Source organism: Loxodonta africana, chromosome 16 (genome assembly GCF_030014295.1).
Source record: "Loxodonta africana isolate mLoxAfr1 chromosome 16, mLoxAfr1.hap2, whole genome shotgun sequence".
Classification (NCBI taxonomy): domain Eukaryota; kingdom Metazoa; phylum Chordata; class Mammalia; order Proboscidea; family Elephantidae; genus Loxodonta; species Loxodonta africana.
In genome coordinates this window covers 47526824-47547827 of record NC_087357.1, presented here as the reverse complement: position 1 = coordinate 47547827, position 21004 = coordinate 47526824, and the positions used below count along the sequence as shown (strand labels likewise).

The window sequence follows — 21004 nt, the reverse complement described above, 5'->3', positions numbered from 1 at the left end:
AGGTATTCTTTATCTACCTGTACTCTACAGTTACTAATCCTCTGTATGAGATCTATGTATGAGACCCTCCCGTTCCCCAGGGGCGTGGAGCCTCAGGCACTTCATCTTTCTGTCTGTCTCCCCTAAAATGATGCCAAGGATTCTGCTTTGTTTAACACCCAGCACCTAAGATGGTTCCTGCCGTGGAGTAGGAGCTCAATAAACATTTATTGAAATAATCAGTGAATGAACAGATGAACTAATTTGTGGACCAGATACAGTATTCTTGAATTGAATGGCATTACTTAAGAGGGAAACAGGAAAAAAAAGAAAATTTTAAGTATTATCCTTGGACTATAAAGTACACTTGGTACAAAGAATGCAGTTTACCTTCAGGGAATTTGTTCACTCGGAGGAAACACTGCCATTCTATCTCATGGACTGACCTAACTTGCCCCCATTTATGAACTCTGTAGTGCAAGTCACCCCTGCTGTCTAACCGGCCACATTCTGGGACTATATCCTGCCTCTTCCAAGTCTTGGGTTCTGACCAGGTTTGCTTCCTGGATGATCAGAACGCCTAGTTTTGGAGCCTTGAAAACCCTATGAATTGCAGTTCTACTCAGTCCACATGCGGTTGCCATGAGTTGGTATCTACTCCACAGCAATTAACAACAACCACAAAGGTAACTTAATCCAGCTGATCCCACTATACCCTCAACCACCTTCCTCTTGTCTCCCTCCCACACTGACGGTGCCTGGTCCCCCGACTGGCCCCTTTACTGGGCTCCACTGGCTGCTATCTGTGCCTCCCTAACAGGCCCACTCCCCTGGTGTGCACTGCTTTTCTGAGCTTCCAAGGCTGGCCCAAAGCTTCTTCCTCCTTGATCCTTAAACCATGTACTTGCTACTGAAGTGACCCTCTCCTATTGGTTTCACAGTAAATAATAGTCGTCAGGAGCCCTGTGATGCAGTGGTTAGGAGCTTGGCTGCTAACCGAAAGGTCTGCAGTTTGAGCCCACCAGCTGCTCTTTGGAAACTCTATGGCAGTTCTACTCTGTCCTATATGGTCCCTGTGACTCGGAATGGACTCGATGGCAGCGGGTTTTAGTTTAAAAGTCATCAGCATCCACACTTGTAGCGAACCTTGCCATTTGCAGGTTCAGAATCTACTCAAGTTTTTTTTTTTGGTTGGCATAGCCATTATCTCATTTGAGCCCCCAGACAGCCCTAGTTGTATCCTCCATTTTTTTTCCAACCCCCCCATCCCCCAAAAAACAAAAACTAAACCCATTGCCGTTGAGTTGATTCCAACTTATAGCGACCCTACAGGACAGAGTAGAATTGCTGCATTGAATTTCCAAGGAGTGGCTGGTGGATTCAAACTGCTGGCATTTTGAATAGTGGCCAAGCTCTTAACCAGTTGATTTGCTCCAGAATAAATGTTGCCCACACGAGGCCCAGAGTTTTCTAAGACTCTCTGGGTTTTGTTCTACCAATATTGGTGCTTTCTTAGTGCTTTTTCTCCCAAAAGGCTCTGTAGATTTTTCCAGTCCAGAAACTTGAATAGCAGCTATCATTAGGAATTCATTTTCCAAACCCAAGGCATGTGAATAGCTCCCAGCTTTTTAATTTAGCCACCATTATGGGTTTTTTCCCGCTCTTGGATCACGTATTTTATACATATGTATAAACGTCCACTGAACCTGTACTTACTGACTCACTTTCTCATCTTTATACATCAGATATGTACCTTCCAGCCAGAGTTTTGGATCAGGATCACCTCACTAGGTTGATTTTACTACTGCCAAAATAAAGGCATATGATGTTTGAATTAGCCTCCAAGCCAGTGTACATTTTCTGGTACATTTTCATTTCTACTGGGCTTTTTTTTTTTTTTTTAATAATTTTTATTGAGCTTTAAGTGAACGTTTACAAATCAAGTCAGTCTGTCACATATAAGCTTATATGCACCTTACTCCATACTCCCACTTACTCTCCCCCAATGAGTCAGCCCGCTGCCTTCTTCCAGTCTCTCCTTTCATGACAATTTTGCCAGTTTCTAACCCTCTCTACCTGCCTATCTCCCCTCCAAACAGGAGATGCCAGCACAGTCTCAAGTGTCCACCTGATACAAGTAGCTCACTCTTCGTCAGCATCTCTCTCCAACCCATTGTCCAGTCCCTTCCATGTCTGATGAGGTGTCTTCGGGAATGGTTCCTGTCCTGGGCCAACAGAAGGTTTGGGGACCATGACCACCAGGATTCCTCTAGTCTCAGTCAGGCCATTAAGTCTGGTCTTTTTATGAGAATTTGGGGTCTGCATCCCACTGATCTCCTGCTCCCTCAGGGGTTCTCTGTTGTGCTCCCTGTCAGGGCAGTTATCGGTTGTGGCCGGGCACCATCTAGTTCTTCTGGTCTCAGGATGATGTAAGTCTCTGGTTCATGTGGCCCTTTCTGTCTCTTGGGCTCATAGTTATCGTGTGACCTTGGTGTTCTTCATTCTCCTTTGATCCAGGTGGATTGAGACCAATTGATGCATCTTAGATGGCCGCTTGTTAGCAGTTAAGACCCCAGACGCCACATTTCAAAGTGGGATGCAGAATGTTTTCATAATAGAATTATTTTGCCAATTGACTTACAAGTCCCCTTAGGCCATAGTCCCCAAACCCCTGCCCTTGCTCCACTGATCTTCGAAGCATTCAGTTTATCCCGGAAACTTCTTTGCTTTTGGTCCAGTCCAGTTGAGCTGACCTTCCGTGTATTGAGTATTGTCCTTCCCTTCACCTAAAGTAGTTCTTGTCTACTAACTAATCATTAAATAACCCTCTTCCGCCCTCCCTCCCTCCCCACCTCGTAACCACAAAAGTATGTGTTCTTCTCTCTACTGGGCTTTTTGAAAGATTGAAAGTTCATACACTGATCCTTGGGAGAGTGGGGCAGAATGCAGTTCTTGTGAAGAATTAGCCTTATACCTCCACTTAGGATCTAGGCTTTCTGTGCCACTGATGTCCAGGTCGGAGGGAAAGGAGTGTTAGTGACTTTAACCCTCTACCGCTGTGACCTGGGCCTCTCCCTGTCTCTATGGAGAGTGGGGCTCCACCAGCCCTACCCTAGTATTTCCTCAGCTGCTACTTGTCTTCAGTTCAAATCTGTAAGATCTTGGGGCAGAACATGCATTTCTAGTAACAAAGACACTTCCCAAACCATTGTGGACTACCCAAAAGCGGAAATTTTAAAACATCGTGGAGCCAGAACTATTACATAGCATCAAAAAATTATCTAATTCGAATTATGCTTTCGGAGGATCACGGTTGCTATTCTAAAAATAGTGTCTGATTCTAAATTACTGCAATTAGTGAATGTTACTCTGCATGCCAGTTATAGAAGAGGAACTATGAAAGACTGTTAGTGTAATTTGTTATTGAATTACAATTTTATAAGTTATTCAGTAAATTGTGTTATATGAACTAATGGAATATTATATAAAAAATTCTTATGAATAACATTAAGTGAAAGAAGCAGAATGCATAAAGTTAGGACATACACTCACAACTATGAAAAATATACACATGTAGATAACATCCTTGGAATAGTCTGTAGAAACGAAAAAAGAAATGTATTAGGAAGGGCAAAAGTAAGCCTTCATTTTTTCAAAATGTCTTTTATGTAAGTTCTCACATATCAGCTTTGCAATTTAAAAAGCTAAAATGGATTTATATGGCTCCAGTGAAGAATATGTATTTTATTAATCAAATATTGTGCTTTCTCTTGTCTTGTTCTATAGGAGAGCCAGCAGAAATCCACTAATGTAGTCTATCAGGCCCACCACGTGAGCAGGAACAAGAGAGGGCAGGTGGTTGGAACAACGGGAGGATTCCGAGGATGTACTGTCTGGCTAACAGGTATGCCATGTTTTTATGTGCATATATATATATTTTTTTTAATTGAAAGTTAACATGTGAAGTAGGTCACATGATTCTAAGGAAAGTACATGTTTATTTTTACATTAGAGTGAGGCTGAGAGCTGTAGTAGAAAGTCTGGCTTTTAGACCTAACTCTATCACCAATGAGAAATAAAACTTTGATCAAGCCACAGAATATCTCCAGTCCTTAGTTTTCTCTCTTTGGCATGAGAGTATGGGACAAGTCGATTGTGACATTCCTTCTCAGCTTCTCATGTTCCTGTCTAAACATATTAGTGAGTAGTTATAAATGTAGCTTTCCTAATTTGACATTGAGCATTTGGCTTTCCATAAGGTTTTGGATATTTAGAGATATTCTTCATTGTTTTCTGATATTTTAACATTCTAGGGGACTGTTCCACTTAGTGTAAAAAAACATAAGAATCTGTGCAAGAAGGAAAACTACTGATTTCCATTTGGCTGATGATTGCCCCTTGTATATAGAAATAGCTCGCTCCCATTGAGGTGACCAAATGAATCTCTGTTTTGTTGTGTTTTTATAGCCATAGAATGTCAAAGCTAAGAGTTAGTGACAGAACTGGAATTAGAACCAAAACCAAAAAAAACCCCATTGCTGTTGAGTCGATTCTGACTCCTAGTTACACTACAGGACAGAGTAGAACTGCCCCAGGGTTTCCAAGGAGCACCTGGAGGATTCGAACTTTTGGTTAGCAGCTGTACCTCTTCACCACTATGCCACCAGGGTTTCCAAATTAGAACCAAGACTCCCTTATATTCTGAGTACAAGGTAGAGGAAGTTGTTCCCTGGGAACATGAGTCTGACATAGCCTGGACTCAAAAGGGAAAACCAAGTTCATTCACAGACATGACATTTCAAAAGGAAATGAGCCCAGACGCAAATAGATGTTTATCTGGTTATGCAATCAATTTATATGTTACTGTCCATTCACAAATGTTGATTTAAAGATAAATTAAATATCTTGTAACTTGAAGATAATTCTCAAGAATGTGGCAGGCAGGGACCTGCCTTGCATCTTTTCTTGCTATTCTGAGTTGAGTCTTTCCCTTTCTTACCCAAATCAGACTCATTCCTCTTATCTTTTTCAAGTTTTTTTTTTTTCTGTTACCGTCTGCCTTAGTTATGTAGTATTGCTATAACACAGATATCACGAATATCACAAATGGGTGGCTTTAAAGAACAGAAATTTATTTTCTCACAGTTCTGGAGGCTATAAGTCCTGATCAGGGTCTTGAGTGTCAGTTTCTTCATCGTAGGCAGCCCTGGGAAGTCTTTGGTTCCTTGGCTTGTAGATGACCCTCCTCACCATGGTGTCTTATCTCCACAGCTTGTGACTGCCTCTGTGTCTAAGCTGCTCTTTTTATAACTCAGGAATGATTAGGTTTAAGACACATCCTATACTGATAATGGCCTCATTAACATAAAAAAGAAAACCCTATTCCCAAACAAGAGTCCATCCAAAGGTATAGGGGTTAGGATTCCAGCGCATATTTTGGGGGGCTGCAATTCATAACACCCTCCGTAGGTTTAGTATCTGTGGTACTTGCCTTTGGTTTCCTGGTTTCATCTACTCCTGGGCTTTTGCATCAAAACAACATTCTCCAGCGAGAAAGAAGACGGGCAGAGGTCAAGGAGCCTATGACCTTCTAAGAGGCAGTGTTCACCAGTCATTGTTCCTGAAATGTTTACCCCAACTCACTCTGAGAGACATGATTTTCACCATGATTTGTAGCTGTATTCTAGAAGCTTCCCTCTTGGTGTGTTTGCCTTCCTCAGGTGTTTTACTGGTGAGAGCAAATTTTGTATTGGGGCATACATACACAGTCTCCATTTTCTCTAATGTGGAACAACCTTAAAAAGAAAAAGAGAACTGGGAGAAGAGGAAATAATCAGCTGTTTTTTCTTACTCTTAAAAAAAAAAAAAATTTAAAAGAGAAAATCTTTTCCTAATTTTTTTTTTTTTTTTTTTAATTCTTAAGTTAAAGAGGTAGGATCTTAACCAGGCAGACCAGAAGAAATTGAATACTACCAATCTAGAGATTCGAATTTGAGTCCCAGCTCCACCTACATTAACTGGTGACTTTATAAGCCTCAGTTTCCTTATTTGTAAAATGAGAATAAAGATAGTACCTGCCTTATAGGATTGTAGGTAGGACTAAATGAAATAAAGCGTAAATGCACTTAGCACAGTGCCTGGCCCAGAGTAAAGTTCTCAGTAAATGTAATTAGTGTTATCCAGTGTATTAAAATAAGTATGCCAGCAATCCAGTTTAATAGGATTCAGCTCTTAGTTTCCTGAGAGCTGAACAAAATTGAAGGAAAGGCTATCTCTCTCTCATTTTCTGATGCATGAGAGCATACCAGAGCTTCACAAGTCTCATTTTCCCCTATCCCACAATTGGCATAAATTCTAAGAGGACTTTATTACCTAAATCTTTATTCAAGTGAAGTTGAACAACATAAGAATGCAATAAACAATGTTTTCAAGGGTGATTTAGCAAAGATTCCTTGTGGACACATTCTTCATGTAGCCTTTTCTCTAATGATCCTCTGTCAAGGCCAAGAGCATGACTTTAAAGCATAACTAAAAGTATGGAAACTGTTTTCTTTTTGCATATCATCCCCGCTCCGCCCCCACGCACACAATTCTCCTTTCCTCTCTGTCCTTCATCCCTGTCTTTCTCTTACTTTTTCCATCTTTGTTTTCTTTCCTTCCTCCTGTCTTCTCTGGCCTTCTCGTCTTTCTCCCCACCATTTCCTTTACTGTGCTCTGCTGCTGTCTTGACAGCAGTTTTGCATGATGGAATATTCTTCAGATTCAGAGATCTTTAGGAGTGCTAGTTTTCCAGGGTAATTCAGATTTTGAGCTCTTAAGTCATTTTGGCTGGTGGCATATGTTCTCCCTCATATAGAAATTACAACATGTGTTCACAATCATTTTACTTTGAAACCATGGTGAAAGGCACATGGCAACTCTATTCTCAGGTAAAAACTCTAAATACCTAAGAGTGTGTGCCAGCTCTAAAGGCATCCACAGCATAGCTCAGGATGGTTCTTTGGCTTCGTCTTTTGAAAAAATCTTGAAGTCAAAAGGACAGAATGTGGGCTCTGTTGTCAAATGGTTGTTTGACAGGACACACAACAGAAGCAGGCCTGCCAGTCCACAGGGGTGCCTGTCTCCCTCCATTCCAGCTGATTGTTGCCATGAGGGGACCATGAGGGGATATGAGACCACTGACTCCAGATCTTATGATTTTCCAAGAGAAGCCAGGGTCTGCATTCTTATGCACAACTTTCTAATTTTTAAAACACTGCGGGTACTCATTGCTTAGGGGACACTGAGCTTCTATTAAGGGTGATGGAAAAATCTGGAAATGGATAGTGGTAATGGCCAAACATGATAAATGTAGTTAATGTCACTGAATTATACATATAAAAAATGTTGAAATGGCAAATGTTTTGTTACATATATATTTAACACATATGAAAAAAATTTTAATTAAAAAAAGAAGAAAACACTACAAGCAAAACAGAACACAGTGAGGACCATAGCTAGCCCCCAAGTCTCCCTATGTATGATTAGGATCCCCACTTGCTTTGAAAGGCTACAATCCTAATACCCACTGCTGTCAAGTCGATTCCGACTCATAGCAACCCTAATCCTAATAGGAGACAAATAATTACTTCAGAATTTGAAAGGGATGTGAGGATTAGCTTGTAGTTAATTATGCTTTTTCTAGATTTCGATGGTTTTGATTTGGCTAACGAAAGACTGTTTTTGCCAGTTGCTGTCAAGTCGATACTGTAGAACTGCCCCATGAGTCCCTGGGTGGTGCAAATGTTAAGTAGATAACTACTAGCCCAAAGGTTAGTAGTTCGAATCCTCCCAGAGGTGCCCCTGGAGACAGGCCTGGCGATCTGCTTCCGAAAGGTCACAGCCTTGAAAACCCCGTGGGGCAGTTCTACTCTGCAGACATGTGTTCCTTATGAGTGGGAATCAACTCGATGGCGACTAACGACAACAACAACAGCAAATAAAGGATTATTTACGCTTACAAGAGCTGGGTCAGGCCACAGTTTCTCATCCTAAACAATCAGGGATAATGTCGGTCTGTCTTGCGTGTCCTGAACAGGTCTCTCCGGTGCGGGAAAAACAACAATAAGTTTTGCTCTGGAAGAGTACCTCGTCTCGCATTCCATCCCCTGCTACTCCCTGGATGGGGACAACATCCGTCACGGCCTGAACAAAAACCTTGGATTCTCTGCTGGGGACAGAGAAGAAAATATCCGCCGGATTGCCGAGGTGGCCAAGCTCTTTGCTGATGCTGGTCTGGTCTGCATCACCAGCTTCATCTCTCCTTTCTCAAAGGTGAAGTGATGTGGCAATGCCCAGCACACGCAACTTGCTTGCGTGCTCTCAAACTGCCAGGAAAAGGAGGCAGGTGGAGGGAAGGGTGCAAAGGAATGTGATACTCTCAGTTTCCCCCACTGTTTCTTCCTTTTCTCACTCCCTCCCTCATTTCCTCAGTTGCACACTGGTTATATGAAGAGAGTTCCTTTCACTTCCAGACGCCAGGGCGTAAACCTTTTCACGTTCACAATTAGAAAAAGCATTTGGCCCGAGTTGAAAGGAATAAAAAGTTAAACAAGAACCATGCAACAGCTGTGTAATTTTAGCTCTTTGTTAGAAGCAGAACGTTTAGTTCTGGAAAGAACAGTTAGTTCACCGCTGAAGCTTCAGGACATGTGTAGTTTCACGGTGGCTTCACTGAGGTGGAGTGTCACTATTCTTTTAAAACAGGAAATTTCTGGGAGCTACAAATAATACATTATATGCTTTGGACACAATTCCTTGAATACAATGCTCCAAGAGGGCTGTGTTTACAAGAGCAATATTTCTCAACTTTCTCTAAAGGACTAGGATCCTTTAGAGCCAAAACCCCAAGTTTTATCTTACTGCTACTGAATAGCAGAGCACACAGCCGTCTGTTTGAGAATTTCCTGTGAGACATCTTCTTACACTCTAAACATATCTTTTTCCAGGATCGTGAGAATGCCCGCAAAATCCACGAATCAGCAGGACTGCCATTCTTTGAAATATTCGTAGATGCACCTCTAAACATTTGTGAAAGCAGAGACGTAAAAGGCCTCTACAAACGGGCCCGAGCTGGGGAGATTAAAGGTATGAGAACCAGCTGACAGCTCCTTCGCTAGTCGCTTAGGCTACTGATTCTTCCTTCTTCTCTGCCCTTCTGTGCTCAAAATCTGTTTGAAATTTCAAGTGGTATTATTCAAAATTGCATAAAAGTTTCAAAAACTGTTTTCCAAAATTGCGTATAGTGAACATACATTTTTATCGAATCATAGATAATGCACTCATTATGTCCATAGGCTTATTGAAATGTAGGTCCTAGTTTTTAAAGAACTGTTCCCTCCTCAGCCATAAGCAGTAAAGTTCAGAGAACTGAAATGGATGTGTATATGTGAGTATGCGTAGGGATACGTTTCAGAGATTTTCCTTCTTGTCGTCTTTTCCAATGCTAATCAGCTGCAGAGGGCTTGGATTTAGTTAACCAGATTTTCTTAGTAACATGGGGACTTTCCATATTGAAAATACAGCTATCTATTTTCTTACCTATGGCTAGAGGTCAAGGACGGCTGTTTGACCTTTTCTGTTATAATCTGAATTCTCAGTTTAACAGATTATTTTAGCATGTGTTATGCTTTATTGGTTAAAAAGATTGTTCTGCCCTTTTGCCTTGGTGCACCCCTCAAAGCAAGATGAGTCACTAGCAGCTGTACTGGAGCCACCCGTGAAAGATCAGCCAGGGTTCCTGCTCTTGCCACATTGTGCTCAAACTGGCACAGTCTGATCCAGAAATACGGCCTCAAAATGTGCCTTTGGCATTTCCGTCAGTATGCAAAGGATATAGGCTTCATCAAGGTGGACTAAAGGAGCCCTGCTGATGCAAACGGTGAAGCGCTTGACTGCTAACCAAAAGGTTGGTGGTTCAAACCCACCCAGCTGCTTCATGGGAGAAAGACCTGGCAATCTGCTTCTGTAAAGATTACAGCCAGGAAAACCCTATGGGGCTACTCTGTAATATGGAGTCCAAATCGACTCGAAGGCACCTAATAACAAGTTGAACTAAGTGATCATCCTTGAATAGATTATCCAAGACATCTACAAGGAAACAATGCAAACTCTTTGTACATAAAATAAAAAAATCTTCAATTAAAAAAAAAAAGGCTTGCTCTGTCTGAGCATGCGTGATTTTCACTCTTACTCCTTGCAGGGTTTACTGGTATTGATTCTGACTATGAGAAACCTGAAACTCCAGAGCGTGTGCTTAAAACCAATTTGTCCTCAGTGAGTGACTGTATCCAGCAGGTGGTAGAACTTCTGCAGGAGCAGGTGGGTGAGGTTATCTTTTTCTTTCTTTTAATTTAATAAAGTAATGATAGATAATCTATTTATTAAAACATTCCTTTTATAGTTTTCATTTCAAATTGTTACCATTTATGATTCATTTCAGAACATTGTACCCCACACTACAATCAAAGGCATCCATGAACTCTTCGTGCCGGAAAACAAACTTGACCAAGTTCGAGCTGAGGCTGAGACTCTCCCTTCGTTATCAATTACTAAGGTAAAAAGGTGCAGACTAGCCAAAGGAGAATTAAGCTGTATATTGATCACTATAATCCATTTGGAAATCCCTGGGTCATGCAAAGAGTTAATGCGCTCAGCTGCTAATCGAAAGGTTAGAAGTTCGAGTTCACCCCGAGATGCCACAGAGGAAAGACCTGGTGATCTCCTGCTGAAATACCACCCACTGAAAACCTTTGAGGCAGTTCTACTCTGACCCGCGTGGGTTGCCGTGAGTCAGAGTCAACCTCACGGCAACGGGTTTGGTTTGATTTATACCGCGCGTTTACAAGTACCCTTAATACCAAAGAAGGCATCAATAAGGAAAATGCAATGTCTGTTAGAAAAACGCTTCACTTTTGCCAATTTTTTTTTTTTTAACCTCTTCTCCAATTAAATCTCTCACAAAGAGTTGCCACGAGGCAGCTGGTCAGTGCCATGTACAGAGGTAGACTGGGAAAGAAATTCTGTATTTTCTGTATAATTTTGTGTAACTGTCATTATATCTTTGGTTATCCAAAGTGTAGGCATCAGGCAGTAATTATTTTTTGGCAGCAGCTGAGGATACAATTTGTCCAGAATACAAGTGCTTCTGGGCAATTGAGAAGGAATTTGAAGTAAATAAAAAGTAATTCTTACCTAAAGAGATGTGAATACCTGGGTCTTTCTCTACTTAGCAAATACCCACTCTTCCCTCGTCAAGGACAGTGCAGCCTGAGGAGAGACAGAGACAGCCTTGTTGCATGGATTTTACTACCTTGAATATGTGGGACCAACTGCCCTTCACGTGCCCCGGCCTTTTTATGGATTAGTGTTAGTTGGTCCATCCAAGGTGATCAAGTCTTTGTCAGTATCTTTTCATTATCCATTAAAGCCTTGGAGAGTTTTATAAGAGGCAGAGCAAATAGGGAACCTGCTTCAGTTCTTGAAGACCCCATACTCTAATAAGTCATGGGATATTTATAAACAGGAACCCCGACTCTGTAAAATAAATCCTGAGTGCCCAGTGCTCCAGGCAAATGGGTAAACACATAATTATAATTGCCATGTAGTGTAATAGTTACAATAAGAGAATGGTCTACAAGGTACAGAAGAACTACAAAGAATCTAGTGATTAATTCTCTTCATTGTAGAGATGACAGGAAAGGCTTCAGAGTAGGGACCCATGAGCTGGGTTTTAAAGGATGAATAGTAGTTTGCAGGTGGGGAGAAAGAAGGGATAAAACATAGCCCTGAAACCACGTAAGTGAATAGGCCCCCAGGTGGGGAGTGGGAGGAGATAGAGGTCCCTACATGGGCCCCAGGGGCCAGAGCTTGCAGGGCTTTCAATATTATGGTAAAAATTTTGAACTTTTAAAAGCACTGGTGGCCCAATTCGGTCAGTAACTAGTATATTTGGTGAAAAGAATATACCCAAACCAGAATTTTTTATGAAAGGATAAACAATGAATTTTCAACTCACTTGCAAGGGATAGATACAGCCTAAAGTGTTATAATAAATCATCTCATTTTGAAATCTTTTTACCAGTCCCCTCTAGGAAGGTTTCAAACTCCAAATCTGTCTGGCCCTTGGATCATGAGTGAGCATAACATATGGCAACACTTAAAACACAAAAGGTTCTATATTCTCCTATCAACTGATTAAGAAAGGACTGCCCCAGGCCAGATGGCTGAAAAGCAGAACTTATGGAAATATTCACAAGCTTTTCCTGTTTTGCAGCTGGATCTCCAGTGGGTCCAAGTTTTGAGTGAAGGCTGGGCCACTCCCCTGAAGGGTTTTATGCGGGAGAAGGAATACTTGCAGGTTCTACACTTTGACACTCTGCTAGATGGTATGATTTTTTTTTGTTTGTTTCTTACTCTTTATTACTAAAGGAAAAAAAAAAAATCTTTCCCAGAAGTCTGCGGAGAAACAAGAAATGTTAATAAATGGTACATAAATCTTATTGTGAAAATATTTAGGTCATTTATGGTGTGTCCAATTCTATTATATATAAGCTTCCATTTTTAGGGTTTTGGGTTATACTCAAAGGATTGTTGATTATTTATAATCTAAAAAAAAAAAAAGGAACTAAAAATGATTTTTTTTCTTCTGTCATACAAAACCAAGAGACATTTAAGTCTGTTTTAGTTCCATCTGCCCTTTGCTGTCCCTGACTTTCATAAGACAGCAGACAGTTAGAGCGCTCTTGCTGGCCTCCAGGGACCATCCTGGGACAGCCAGGATTGATGAGCTCAGCACACCTATGGTGCCTTCCACCCTCCAGGTTCCTCTGTCAGAGATTATTATTGCAGCAACTGCTCCCTTTGGTGGATGCTAAAGTGTCAATATTCATGGCCATACATGAAATATATTAGGATGGCTTCATCCACTAAATTCTAATAGGGGAACATTAGGGGAGCTTTCTGGACACAAACGGAATGGCTTTTAGAGAACTGACGTGGTTGAGGTCGGAAGCATGTGTTATTCAGAAAACTTCCGGACCCTTCTATGATCATTTCCTTTCTAGAACTGCCTGAGGTCCTCAAATGGAACTTGTCTGCTAAGGGGGTGGGGGTGGTAGTAGAGCCACACTGAATTTTTACTATTGAGAAGGGCCCCTACGTTTTAGGAAGAAAAATGAGACGTTCTTTCTTGGAAGAGATGTTTGTGTTCTGGCTTTGTGCCTCTGCCTGGAAAGTGAAGCATAAAGCCAGAATCAAAACTCAAAGACTGATAAAAATGGGCCCTCCTCCCATATTCCACGGCTGTAATTGATAATGTCCCACAACTTGAAACTTTCATTTCTCAGATTAAATAGCATTCCAAGAAGAGCTGGTTTACTCATAGCTTGCTTAACAACAATGACTTGTATCTGTATAGCACTTCACTGGCATTATTCATTTGATCCTAACAAATGTACGTATGCATGTATTCCATGTGTGTAGGTGTTCTGGAATACATACATATTCCAGAGCATTTTGCTTCTACATCTTCTCCCAAAGCCTGGTTTGGAAACCATTTGACAGTGGTTGTAACATCGTCTTGCAGAAGTTGGAGGGGCTATTGACATAATTATTTAAAAACTAATAATCATCTGAACAATGTTTTTGGGTTGTATTGAACATCAGTCAGAAACATTCTGATTTCACCAGCTATTTGGTGTCATAGATCCTCTATTTTTAAAAATAGTAGTAACAAAGAGCTCAATACATTTGTATATTATTTTGTATAAAGCTTCATAATAGGAATTCGTTCCTTGACATTGTTGTTTTAAGATTATTTTGGTGGAGAGCTGAAAACATGTTTCTTAATTGTGTTTGTGTTTCTCTAGGCGTGGTCCATCTTGGTACGTACTTTAACAACTTTCCAAGTAGTTATATTATTATAATTAGATATGTTGAATTAATTAGAAATGGTTAAGAATGTAACTAAAAACAATCTAAATTAACCATTTGGAGTAGGTATCAATTCACAATCCAACCAGTTAGAATACTACATTTTTCTGTTGATTGGATTCCAAATAGCAGGAAATGTCTGGATCAGATGCAGCTGTTGTTTATAATGTTGTATTTGGCCGGCAAAAGTAAACTTGCTCCTAAATGATTGTTGCGCATTTTGTCCCTGAGGTTTTCTAAATTTCTAATCTGCTCCACTACCTCTGTTGAGTTGAGGTCCTTTTCACAAATCTGAATTTTTTTTTTCCCTATTGAGTTTATTAAATATTTTAAATCGATTAAGCATAAATGAACTTCAGATGCAATCTAAACTGGATGCACCTGGCTGGATTGTGCATGATTGTACTTCATTTGTTTCTGATGTGTGATTATGCATGAGTTTAATTCGGAGCTATCATGATCAACAGTTACAGAACTGGGAATAAACACATATTTGCTGTGACTATAAAATTCTGCATTGTACCGGGATGAAAAGGTAGAATTCTGAAGATAGCATTAATCTTTGATATTGTTTTCATTATTATTTTCCCTTCATTAAAAAGCCTAAACAATAAAAAAATAATTTATTTTTTGCATAGTAACAGTTCCAAACAACAGATAAGCAGAATCAACAAGGCTAAAACAAAACACTTGAAAATTATTTAAAACAAAAGCAAAAGTATTCAGTTGAGTGGGAAGTTATCTGTTGAACCTACCGTGGCTGAAACAACACAATGCTGTAACTCTTTTCCAACGTGAGATATGCTACAATAAAATAACCAAGGCGGCTCCCACCAGAGCAGAAGCACACAAAGGAACAAGATTAGATGCCCAAATCAGTATCTAAAGCCTTGAAGGAGGTTTCAAGGCTGAATTAAGTTGTTGGATAAGTTTGTGTACTGGAAGAGTTGATAAAGATGAGAGGGAACCACCATAAATCTGCCTCTACCTGTGTGGAGTTACAGTTACAGGTGTAAAAGTTCAGCTGGCATTATGACTCGGTAGAACCCCTTTCCATAACACCTCACAGATTAGCTCCTTTATCGTAATGACCTGTCAGAGGCAGGGAGTGTAGTTTTCTCATTTCGAATTTTCACTCAAGGCCAAGGTGAAGGTTGGATCAGAAACTACATTGGGCAAGAGCCTAGTGGACCAAAGGAGTCGATTGCAGCAGGAAAGTGAAGTATTCCTTGGATTTCAACCTGGAATAATGGATGGAAGACAGCGCTGCAGGCATGTTGCAGGCAGGGCTAAGCTTCCTCCAGCACCTTGACCCGTGTTTTGCTTTGCATTATGTTTTACTTCATTTTGGTCAGGTCACTCTTCATAAATGGAATCAAACAGCATGTTTTCTTTCAGCATGTGGTCAGTAAGCAGTCCACAGAAAGCATGATTTCTAATTAGAACACCAGCATCCTTGAAGGTATTAGCCTTTGTTAGCCTCTCTCCTTTTCCCTCAACTAGACTATGGAGTGGGCTTGATTAGCTTTAATCATAAACCAAGGAACCCTGGTGGTGCAACAGTTAAGTGCTCAGCCACCAACTGATGAAAGGTTGGCGGTTTGAACCCACCCAACGGCTCCATGGGGGAAAAGACCTGGTGATCTGCTCCTGTAAAGATTAAAAAATAAAAAAAAAAAATTTTTTTTTTTAAAGATTACAGCCTAGAAAATCCTATGGAGCATTTCTATTCTGTCACTCGGGGTCACTATGAATGGACTCAGTGGTATCCAACAGCAACAATCATCTTCTTGCTGTGTGCCGTCAAGTTGGTTCTGACTCATAGCAACACTATAGGACTGGGTACAACAACTGCCCTATAGGGCTTCCAAGGCTGTAATCTTTATGGAAGCAAACAAACGGCATTAGGAAAGACTAGTTTTTGGGTCCTATTGGTTAATGTTAATTGTCTCAATTTTTTCCCCCAGTATGTTGGTGAGTATAGATAGTGCCTAAACAGAGACTAAAATAAGAGACATGCCCAACTTTGTTCAAAAGTTAATTTTCAAGAAAGACTAGAAGTTTTTGGTTTATTTTACCGAACTTTATTTTGTTTGAGTTTTTAAAGACTTTAAGATCCCTAGTGTATTGAGGTCAGAATCAAGCTTTAAAAATGAAGCCCAGAAGAGACACCCCCCCAGTCCCAAAGAACTTAACCCACTTTTCACAACTGCCCCATCTCCTGCATTGAGAAGCCCCTCAAGGACTTCTCATCTCAGACTCTAGAGAAGAAGGTCTTATACCTTTTGCAGGAAATGTTTGGAAGGGGCATTGTCCACATTTGAGTCATTCTTAAAGGATGGCGCACCTTGTGTCCTGTGTTCATGCATCACGTGGCTCTTTCCACAGATGGAGTGATCAACATGAGCATTCCCATCGTACTGCCTGTCTCGGAGGATGATAAGAAACACCTGGAAGAGTGCAGCGAGTTTGCGCTGGTGTACTGTGGACGGAGGGTGGCTATCTTAAAAGATCCTGAATTCTATGAACATAGAAAAGAGGAACGTTGCTCCCGTGTGTGGGGGACAACGTCTGAAAAACACCCGCATATCAAAGTAAGTTGCAAAACCTTTGGAAGGATTTTCTTGGATTTTGTTGAGGGTTGCCTTGTGTCCTAAGATGTGGTCTATTCTGGAGAATGTTCCATGTGCGTTGGAAAAGAATGTGTGCTTTGCTGCTGTTGGGGGCAGTGTTCTATATATGTCTATGAGATAATGTTGGTTGATTGTGGCTTTTAGATCTTCTGTGTCTTTGCTGAGTTTCTTTCTAGACATTCTGTCCTTTACCAAGAGTGGTGTGTTGAAGTCTCCTACTATTATAGTGGTACTCTTTCTCTTTTCAATGCTGTTAGAATGTGTTTTATGTATTTTGGAGCCCTTTCATTGGGTATATAGATGTTTATTATGGATATGTCCTCATGGTGGATTGTCCCTTTAATCATTATATAAATGTCCTTCCTTGTCTTTTATGGTGGATTTTGTTGTAAGGTCTATTTTATCTGAGATTAATATTGCCACTCCTGCTCTTTTTTTTTTGGTTCCTGTTTGCTTGATATATTTTTTCCATCCTTTGATTTTTAGTATGTTTATGTCTTTCTTTCTAGGGTGTGTGTCTCTTTTAGACAGTATGTTGATGGGTCCTATTTTTTAAAAGTCCATTCTGTCACTCTCTCTCTTTATGGGTGCATTTAAGCCATTTACATTCAGTGTGATTATTGATAAAAAAAAAATAGGTATGAGTTTATTGCTGTCATTTTGTAGTGCTTTCTTTCTTTTTGTGGTGCTGATATTTTCTTTGTTCCTCTCCTCTTCTGTGCTGGCTTCCTTTTGTTTGTGGATTTTTTTTTTTTGTTTTTGTTTGTTTCTTTCATTTTTGTAGATTTTGTGTTTACTGAGGCTTTGTTTTTCTTCTTTATTTTGATGAATAGGTTCATTAACTTTCTTTGTGGTTGCCATGAAATTTACCCCTATCTTCCTAAGTTTAAACCAGTCTTTTATTACTTGGTATAGCCTTGACTTCCTCTCCATTTGAAAGTTCTATACCTATATCATTTATTCCCTCTTTTATTGTTCTGACATTGTTGTCATTTACGGATTAACCTCTCTGGTTCCCTGCTGTAAATCTTTAGTTTTGTTTTATCCTTGAGAGGTTCATTACCTAGGTTGGTATCTAGCTGATGCTGTCTTGTGTCCTAGATTCAGGTTGTTGTCTGATGTCTCTGGTCTCTAACTGAAGGACTCTATTTAATAATTCTTGTAAGTTTGGTTTGGTTTTTACATATTCCCTTAATTTCCATTTTTTTGGAAATGTCTTAATTTTGCCATCATATTTGAGCAGGAGTTTTGCAGGATATATTATTCTTGGTTGGCAGTTTTTTTCTTTCAAGATTTTATATATGTCATCCCATTGCCTTCTTGCCTGCATGTCTTCTGCCAAGTGATCAGAGCTTAGTCTTATTGTTTCCCCTTTGTATGTGACTTTTTGTTTTTCTCAAGCTGCTCTCAGGATTCTTTGTCTTTGGTTTTAGTGAGTGTGGTTATGACATGTCTTAGCGATTTTCTTTTGGGTATCCTATATGGGGTTCATTGAACTTCTTGGATAGTCAGCTTTTCATCTTTCATGATATTAGGGAAGTTTTCTGTCAGAAAATTTTTAATAATCCTCTCTGTGTTTCCCATTTTCTCCCCCCGTTTTGGAACTCTAATCACACACAAATTTTTACTCTTGATTGTATCCCACAGCATTCTCAGAGTTTCATTTTTCTTCATTCTTTGATTTTTCCTCAAACAAAATGGTATCCAAGGATTTGCCTTCAATTTTGCCAATCTTGTCTTCCATTGTTTCAGATTTGCTCCTAAAACCTTCTATTGCACTGTCCATTTCTGAAATCTTGTTTATCTTTTGAATTTCTAATTGCTGTTTTTGTATGATTTCTAATTGTTTATTTTGACATTTTGTTCCTGTATTATTTTCCTGAATTCTTCCATTGCTTTGTCTGTGTTTTCCCTGATTTTGCCTGTATTTTCCATGATTTTGTCTATTTTGTCCTTATTTTTTGTCTGCATTTTCCTTCATCTCTTGGAGAACCCTGAATACTAGAGTTTTGAGTTTCCTATCAGGTAGTTCAGTGCCTTTTCTTCTGCCTGAAGTCATCTGGTGTTTTATTTTGGTTGCTTTCTGGAGCCATCCTGTCCTGTTTTTTTAATATGTTTTGATATTGTCTGCTCTCTCTGGGACATTCAGGAATTATTTTCTTTATTCACTGATTGTAGATTTGTTTGTTTCATCTTACTTTTTTGTTTTATTTATGTTTGGGCAGGTAGGCTAGGCTTGTTTTGTTGCTTACTGGCCTGTGGGCATGATACTTACCACCTTGTCCAGGTGGGCAGGGTAGGTCACTCAGCTATGGTGCAGCAGGGTTGGTCCAGTGAGAGTGGAGGGGAAGGAATGAGTAGTTTGTGGCATGAACTGAGGCTGACAGGGCAGGGCTGGGGAGCAGTGCAGGGCAGGGTCTGGGGGACCATGTCAATGCCGCTCAGGGGAGGATGTGATGTGCAGAGCTAAAGTGGGTGAGTGAAAGAAGAGAGAGAAAAACAAAAGTGAAAAAGAAATAAAATAAAATGGTGGTGTGGTAGGGTTCAGCAAGTGGGAGTGGGGCAGATCCGGTGAGGCCATGTGCTGATGGCTTTCTAGCTGACCAGTATGGATTGGCCTGTTGAGAAGGGGTGTGGGCAGCACATGGGAATAGGTGAGCAGGAGAAAGGAAAGGAAAGAAGGGAAAGAAATAGAAGAAACCAACCACCCAACAAACAAAAATAAAATAAAAACAACAACAATGAATAAATACGGTGGTGGGGGAGCTGGTCATTGGGAGTGGGGTGGAATTGAGGTAGTGGCAAGCTGATGTCTCTCTTGCCAGATGGATGGCACAGCATGGCCCATCAGGAAGGGGTGGAAGCAGCACAGGGCCTAGGTGGAAGGGAGAAGGAAAAGGGAGAAGGGGGACGATAAAGAAGAATAAAAAATATGGTGCTGAGGGAGCCAGGCTGTGGGGGTGATGCCGACCCAGGGAGGCCAGGTGCTAGAGGCTCTCCAGTCAAGCAGTATAGCACAGCCCACCAAGAAGCGGGGAGGGGGGTGACACACAGGGCCAGGTGGGTGAGAGAAAGGAAGAGAAGAGAGATAGAGAGAAGAAACAACAAAAAAAGAAAAGAAAAAGAGCAAACAATAAATAAAATAGCGCTGAGGGAGCCAGTCAGTAACAGTGGCACAGACCCAAGGAGGCTGCGCACCAGTGACTCTCCAGCCGAGCAGTGCAGCACAGCTCCTGAAGAAGGAGCGAAGGTAGTGCACAGGGGTAGGTGGGGGAGAAAGGAAAGGAGAGAAAAAAGAAACAAACAAAAAAAAGAGAACAAACCAAAAAATATGGTGCTGAGCAAGCCAGTTGGTGGGGGTAGCGCAGACCCAAGGAGGCCATGTGCCATTGGCCCCCCAACCAAGTAGTGCAGCAAGGCCTGTCAAGAAGGGGCAGGGATGGCACATGGAGCCAGGTAGACAGGAGAAAGGAAAAGAAGGGATAGAGAGAGAAGCAAAAAAGAGAAAAAAAACAGAACAAAAAATATGGCATGGAAAGGAGCTGGCCATCGGGAGTGGCCCAGACCCCGGGAGGCCGTGTGCCAGTGGTTCTCTCACTGAGCAGTGGAACACTGCCCATTGAGAAGGGGCAGATGCAGCTCACGGGGCTAGGTGGGCTGGAGAAAGGAAGGGAAGGAAAAGAGAGAGAAGAAACTTGAAAAGAAGAAGGAAAAAAAAAAAGGTGCCGAGGGAGCCTACTGGAAGGTTGCGGAAGGATTTTCTTGATCCATTTCAACTAAGGACAAAAACATTTATTTTTACTTCCTTCACCAAGGACTTAGAATAACTGGGACTAGATGGAAAAATGCATTTTTCTAAGGAAGGTTTTGCAGGCTTTGCCTTGGGAAATCTTTTTAGAAAGAGGCAAACAAATGTCTCTCTACTTGAAGACTGGTCTAAATGATCTCAAGTCCTCTGATTATGTAATGGCTGATCCCTTAGCTAAATGGAGACAACTGAACCAGGTAGATAATCTACCCTAACATCACACATACAGAATCCAAATCATAAATTTGATTCACAGAAGAAGTAGCCATGCACAGAAACAAAGCCAGAACTTACAACCTTGTACATCTTGGAAATATACAAGGAAAATCAGTTTCTTTACACAGAATGGGCCCAACCACTAGAAACAGGACTCGAAGTTCACAGCCAGTTAGGGGTCAATGACATCCTTTCTGTAAACAGAAACCAGCACAGATAGTGGCAGCGTTTCCAAAGGGAACATCCAGATCTTTTGTAGTGAAAATTTTTTAAATTGTTGTCAAAATTTCAATGACTGTTTTTAAGATGAAGAGTATTCATGTAATTAGGCACATCTAGGGTCTGCCTAAAGGCAAAATAGACTAAAACTCTTCAGGTTCCTGGTAACTTCTAATTT

The 21004-nt window shown here is 40.7% G+C and overlaps 1 protein-coding gene and 1 pseudogene across 5 annotated transcripts in view; both read left to right on the top strand.

Moving 5' to 3' along the window:
• The window catches only part of PAPSS2 (3'-phosphoadenosine 5'-phosphosulfate synthase 2), a 134892-nt gene that overhangs the window by 80124 nt on the left and 33764 nt on the right, over window positions 1-21004 (top strand). For 3 of the 5 annotated variants that reach the window (XR_010318101.1, XM_064269607.1, XM_064269608.1), the window contains exons 1-8: window positions 535-665; window positions 3766-3883; window positions 8057-8292; window positions 8967-9105; window positions 10220-10338; window positions 10460-10573; window positions 12293-12404; window positions 16339-16544. Coding sequence is in view for 4 of the 5 variants with exons in the window: in XM_064269607.1 (XP_064125677.1) it covers window positions 585-665; window positions 3766-3883; window positions 8057-8292; window positions 8967-9105; window positions 10220-10338; window positions 10460-10573; window positions 12293-12404; window positions 16339-16544 (1125 nt within the window). In the remaining variant the exon portion in view is untranslated. Of the gene's footprint in view, window positions 1-534; window positions 666-3765; window positions 3884-8056; window positions 8293-8966; window positions 9106-10219; window positions 10339-10459; window positions 10574-12292; window positions 12405-16338; window positions 16545-21004 lie in introns of those variants that run through there. The other 2 variants (XM_064269606.1, XM_010589130.3) reach the window with 2 other exon arrangements.
• Window positions 9113-10213, top strand: LOC135227923 (small ribosomal subunit protein uS14-like; annotated as a pseudogene).